General features: G+C 39.9%; 1 protein-coding gene across 1 annotated transcript; it reads left to right on the forward strand.

Annotated features, from left to right (window-relative positions):
* Positions 1 to 1,013: 1,013 nt before the first annotated feature.
* On the forward strand, positions 1,014 to 5,307 carry LOC118332789 (V-type proton ATPase subunit S1-like). The gene is made up of 7 exons (XM_035668218.1): positions 1,014 to 1,143; positions 2,753 to 2,832; positions 2,926 to 2,994; positions 3,407 to 3,561; positions 3,658 to 3,708; positions 4,594 to 4,831; positions 4,927 to 5,307. Exons 1-7 carry the CDS (start codon positions 1,014 to 1,016, stop codon positions 5,182 to 5,184), a joined length of 981 nt encoding a protein of 326 aa, XP_035524111.1. The 3' UTR covers positions 5,185 to 5,307.
* Positions 5,308 to 5,496: the final 189 nt, after the last annotated feature.

The raw sequence follows: 5,496 nt of genomic DNA on the forward strand, positions 1-5,496 counted from the left end.
TCTTAAAAATTGCCATTACATTCCTCCCTTTAAGCATTTTAATGCTCACAAAACATTTTTTAGGAACTAAACAAACAGTCAAAACATCCATGGATGATAATAAAAAATCAATCAAGAGTTTTCAATCATTAGCAGTCATTTTGGTTGTGAATGATAAACCAATGTGGCATAACCATGAGTGATTTTTACAAAGATAGGAAAAATAAGGAATAAAAATGAGAAAAAATCTGATTACACTTCATCCTCATCTTAAACAATCCGATCTATTCTAAAGATGTGGAGATTCTTGCTGGAATTTGCACATACTAGCAAAGATGTGCCTTTTTAAGAGGCAGAAACCTAGGACAGACCCTTAGGCTCTAGGTGATTGGTCGTCTGCCTGTCTGTTATCTGAAATGTTCTTGAGGATCTGGGTTCCATCGCAGATCCCTCGTAGGTTACACAGAGCTTCACTCTGCCCGTCACTTTGTTGAAGCTTGGCACACTACTGTTAGAGGAGGGGGCTGTTTCACCCCTCGCTCGTTGGACTGGTTTCTTTGCTTGATGCAGCTGTCTACCCAGACATGTTGTCTCAGGTTTGGTTGGGCTAACAGGGAAAGCGGGTAGCACCTCCCTTTTTGCCCTATTCTTTGGCTTTCCTGATTTTAATGCATGCTTGATATTGATTTCAGTTCTGGGAGTCATGTTTTTCATGATTTAATGGTGTTTTACAAAACTCTTTCCTGGTGATTGTTTTATAAGAGACTGCCTGTGCATTTTCAGTCTTTGTCTTCATGTTCTTTTCTTCAGACAGTCTACTGGATGACATCAGTGACAGTGAAACAGAGGACCTGGCTGGGATGAGGATTGATGACTGGCTCGTTTTCCAATTGGACAGAGAGGTTAGGGAACATTGCTGACCTTTCAACCGTTTACCTTTTAAATCCTTGTTAATGAATTTTAATGTGATTTTCCACATAAGTAATTGTTTGAACAGGATTTAAAATCTGGTAATCTGGCAAGTGCCTTATGCCATGCACTATAATCTCATCAAATCAATCACCTGGCCTCCGATTGTGGAGGAGGCTTTGTTTGGTCCTGGCCATGGTCACTTGGAGGCTGCTGAACCCGGCTCCGTTGCCCGCTTGCCCCACTCTGGCTATCGTGCTCATTCCTTCCCTGCTCCTATGCTAATAGTGTAGACAAACCTCTTCCGGTACTTCAAGCTTGCTAAGCATTGACTAAAGCCTGACTATGAAGGCACTCATGTAAAACCTTGATGAGTTGATAAGGCTGTTTGAGAATCCGCCTTCAAACATGTCCTTACAACACAGTAGACAAACAGGCACACATGGGACGCTGCCTAGCTGCATGACATGCTCTTGTCTGTCCCCTTGTATTCCTTTGTCCTTTTGTTTCATTGGTGGGGGGGAAAAAACAAAATGCTGAAATCAGATTGAGAGAGAGGGAGAGGGAAAGTTTCAGTTTGATCACAAGCAAGTGTTATGGCAGTGTTGTTTGCAGAGCAACAGACACACCAGTGCACAAGTGTAAATGCTCATAATGGCGAAGGTAACTTTTTTTTTTTTTTTTTTCTCAAAACTTTGAGTTTTTGGTCATTTTCAATAAACAATACACATTGAACAAACAATAACAGTCATAAAATCCCTTCCCTCCCTCTCATAACCTCTCAGAGGAAAATAAATAAGTGGGTAAATAAGATAATAATAAAATAAAAAAATACCTAAAATAAATAAATGCATAAAAAAACACACATAACATTGAGTATATTAAATAGAAATAAAAAAGGGGATAATACTAACAATAATAATAAACAGTAGCATAACAATAATATTGATAATAATAACAAGAAGAAGACAGTTTAAAGCAGAGTTATGAAACTTGGTCACCATCCTATTCTCTCCCCCAATTCATAACCATAGTACTCTAGCTGTGGTGCAAGATTCAAGCCAATCTGCAGCTGTACTGGTAACAGTGCCAGCGCTTATCTGTTCCCAGGCATTTGTATATTCATGTAGTTCATAAAATTTAAGAAAGGCATCCATATCTTATAAAAATCCTCAACTTTCCCTCTTAATATGTAGGTAATTTGTTCTACTGCCAGACTGCAAGACATCTCCTTAACCCACTGTCTAGAATCAGGTCTCTGAGTATGCTTCCAGGTCAAAGCAATTACACGTTTGGCTTGCAACAAACAGAAATTGATTAGTTTGCGTTTCTTTGCATTTACTGGGAAATCTTAACAGTATATGTGTAATAAACACATTTTAGCTTCAATGGGAACAGCACTATATGTCAATTTAGAAGTCAGCCCTAGAACATCTTTCCAGAATACGTGGAGTTTTCGGCATTCGGACCTGGCATATAAATGGCTTACCGTGAATTTTTCGAGAGTGGATAATGTAAGGTAGTCTTAATTTGGGAATATACAAAGCTTCGAATTTGCAAATACTTAAAAAAGTGTTTCTTGGGAAGGTTGTGTTTATCCATTAATTGTTGGAATGACATTAGAGTCCCTTCATTATATAAGTCTTTTATTTTGCTTAGTCCTTTTTCTATCCAATGTTTGAATCCCATATCGCATCTCCCTGCTCTGAAGCTTTCATTTCCCCAAATAGGTGTGAAACCTTAGAGTCTAGATAGATAGATAGATAGATAGATTCTAGACATTCCCATGCTTAAAGAACATCTATTAATGATCTACCTGTGATTTATTTTGTGAGATTCACCCTGTTATTGACTTTCTCTCCAGATGAAAAGGTGCAGATTGATGGAGGGATGTGGACGGAGGAGCGTTTGATATCCGCAGACCAACCGGACAGACGACTGCAGGTGAACTCTGAGTGGATGGAAGTTGTAATAAAAGTGAATATGTGACCTGAGTGTTTATCACATATTGACACACTGAATTATCTTTTTCTCCAGTCTCCAGATGTATCACGGAGGAAACTACTTCAGATGCCGGGAACTGCACTTCCCTTTCCTCCCCTCAAGGTGGCGTTGATTAACCCACTGCTGTAACGAGAAAACAGCTCAGAAAATAAAAAGCACTTTCAGGACACACGTTTCAAACTGTATATATTGAGCTGCTGGTGTTTGGTCCTAATTTAAGTAAAGTTTTCGAATGTATGCATTTCCAACATCCACACATCCATTATCTACACCTGCCTATTATTCATTTTTATTGTCAAAACAAGATTAATAGTTGCCTATTTCACGACTGATAACCTTAGTTTGATATTGGCAGTTATTATAAGTAGCTATGTTAGCAGGAGCCCGCTGCTCCAGTCTTTGTGTTAAGCTAGGTAAACATGTCCCAATATGATTATATTATATATGTAAACATAACACATAGAAAGCATCTCTAATATTTGTGGCCCCCAACACTAATATGTCTGCCCACCAGGTGTTGTCCAATGGGGAGCCGTGCCTCCTGTTCCAGGCCAGGAAGCTGTCTCTGCGCTATGATAAGCAGAAGCAGCTGGACCTGACAGAGAGAACCTTTTCTCCTCAGAAACCTGTCGACACCAGCCAGTCTGTCTGCCGTCAGGATAAGGCCACGTATGTACACCTGTCTGTCTGACTGAATGACCCGTCTGTGCACCTTTACCCCTCTTTTGTCAAATAAGTCTGACACTCTCTGTCTGTCTTCACCAGGCTGGTGATGAGGTTTGGAGATGTGGAGGATTTGAGAGGTCTGTCCATCAGGTTAGTCATACCACCTGTCTGCAGATCATGCACTAAAATATAACTTTATGATTTTAATCAAGTCAAAGGGCAGCCACACTGATACGTCAGATCTAACTGTAAATGTGTTCACAATAAATCTGTGGAGTTTATTTATAATTTAACTACGTACATTTAACTGCTATAGTTACTAGTTACTTTGATTTTACATAAAAAAAAACATATCATCAACATATTAAATATGATGTCTTATTTATGTGACATGTTATAATAATAATAATAATAATAAAATTGTAAATTGACCCACAACTAACAGGAGAGACCCTGAAGCCTTGAAAATAAATTTTGTTGCACACAATAACATCTAAGTATGAAATAAATATATAAATATACCTTTAGGACTTTGAAGGCCCCATAATTTAACACTCACACAACAAAGGGGCCATTTTACCTGGTGATTATTTTACATTTGATAGTTTAAGAACATTTTGTTAATAACACTGTTACTCACGTAGAATTTTGAATGCAGGACTTTTACACGTTAACAGTATTCGGACACTGTGGTATTGTTACTTTTCCTTAAAACCCCAACAAGGAACTTTATATTTGTTGATATTGGCGACCCCTGTGGACAAAAGTGGTAGTGTTTCCACCGATTTGTTCATTGATTTCAAGGGGAATCCGACCAAATCCAACCCAGTCTCAGTCATTAAAAATAACTATATAGAAATAGCCAATATTCTTGCTGATAAAGGCATCAGTATTAAACTGAGACTGTGTATATCCAGTTAAATACTCCTTGCAACGGCACTAAGTACCTTTGAAGCTAAAAGGTCTGCAGTCATGCGGGTCAGGTTCACTGTAAAGTTTAGACTGACTGTCTCCTCTCGTCCCTTTCGATGTCAGACTGCAGCTGTCCAACACTTTCTACGAGTCTTCAAGTCAGTGGTGGTTCTCGGTGGAAAGCGTCTCTCTGCTCTACAACACCTCTGAGGAGGCTGTGTTCAACGTCAGTGAAGTGTACGCTCCAACCTCCTCCTCCTACCATTGCCTCCATGTCAGCAGCCTGCAGCGCCACAGCGCCCTGCTGCTGCCCAGCACCGACCACGCTCGCCTCTGGGCCGTGACCTTCACCAACTTCCAGGTACCTGTCTGGTTGACCCAACTGACTCACTGTCTGATAATTTAATTGAATTTAACCGACTTAATATTTTCAAAATGTCTCTGTCCCTTTCTCAGATTCAGGCCTTCAACGTCACTTCCGGTAAATTTTCTCCTGCGAGCGACTGCGCCACGTTTCTGACGCCGGCCATCCTGATGGGCCTCGTCACTTCCCTCATCCTGCTGCTGGTCCTGGCCTACGCCCTGCACATGGTCATCCACCTGAAACACATCGAGCATGACGACGAACACAAGGCCGACGTCTACTACCCACATAACCCCGAACAGCCTGAACACTGCTGCGTGGAAAATGTTGCGGAGAAGAATTTTCTGTAGTGTAGCGAATAAGATAATGATAGACTTTTGACACAGAGACACAGCTGATTTGATGCTGAACAACATCTGGCACCAAACCTCTGGTGTGACGATATACTTTCAGCTCAGGATTAGATTTTTAAAAATATATATTTCTAGTGTTTTTTTTTAAGTTGCTCATTAGTGAATTTCTGTAATTGTCTTTATAACAAAATTAATAAAAATATAAATAAAAACTGTATCTTTAGTTTTGTTCTGTTTTCCTCTATATTTGTGGGCCTGTTTGGTTTTGGGACTACTGGGACGACTAGGCCTCATCATGTGCACTGAAAG

Source organism: Morone saxatilis, unplaced genomic scaffold, assembly GCF_004916995.1.
Source record: "Morone saxatilis isolate NCDOM2014 unplaced genomic scaffold, NCSU_SB_2.0 Contig21, whole genome shotgun sequence".
NCBI classification, from domain to species: Eukaryota; Metazoa; Chordata; class Actinopteri; family Moronidae; genus Morone; species Morone saxatilis.

Bases quoted from the DNA above. Each gene is read 5' to 3' on its own strand.
- LOC118332789 (XM_035668218.1), top strand. From the start codon at position 1,014: ATGCACTATAATCTCATCAAATCAATCACCTGGCCTCCGATTGTGGAG. The intron at 3,562-3,657 runs GTATGTACACCT...TGTCTTCACCAG, and splicing joins TGCCGTCAGGATAAGGCCAC to GCTGGTGATGAGGTTTGGAG. The intron at 3,709-4,593 runs GTTAGTCATACC...TTTCGATGTCAG, and splicing joins TTGAGAGGTCTGTCCATCAG to ACTGCAGCTGTCCAACACTT.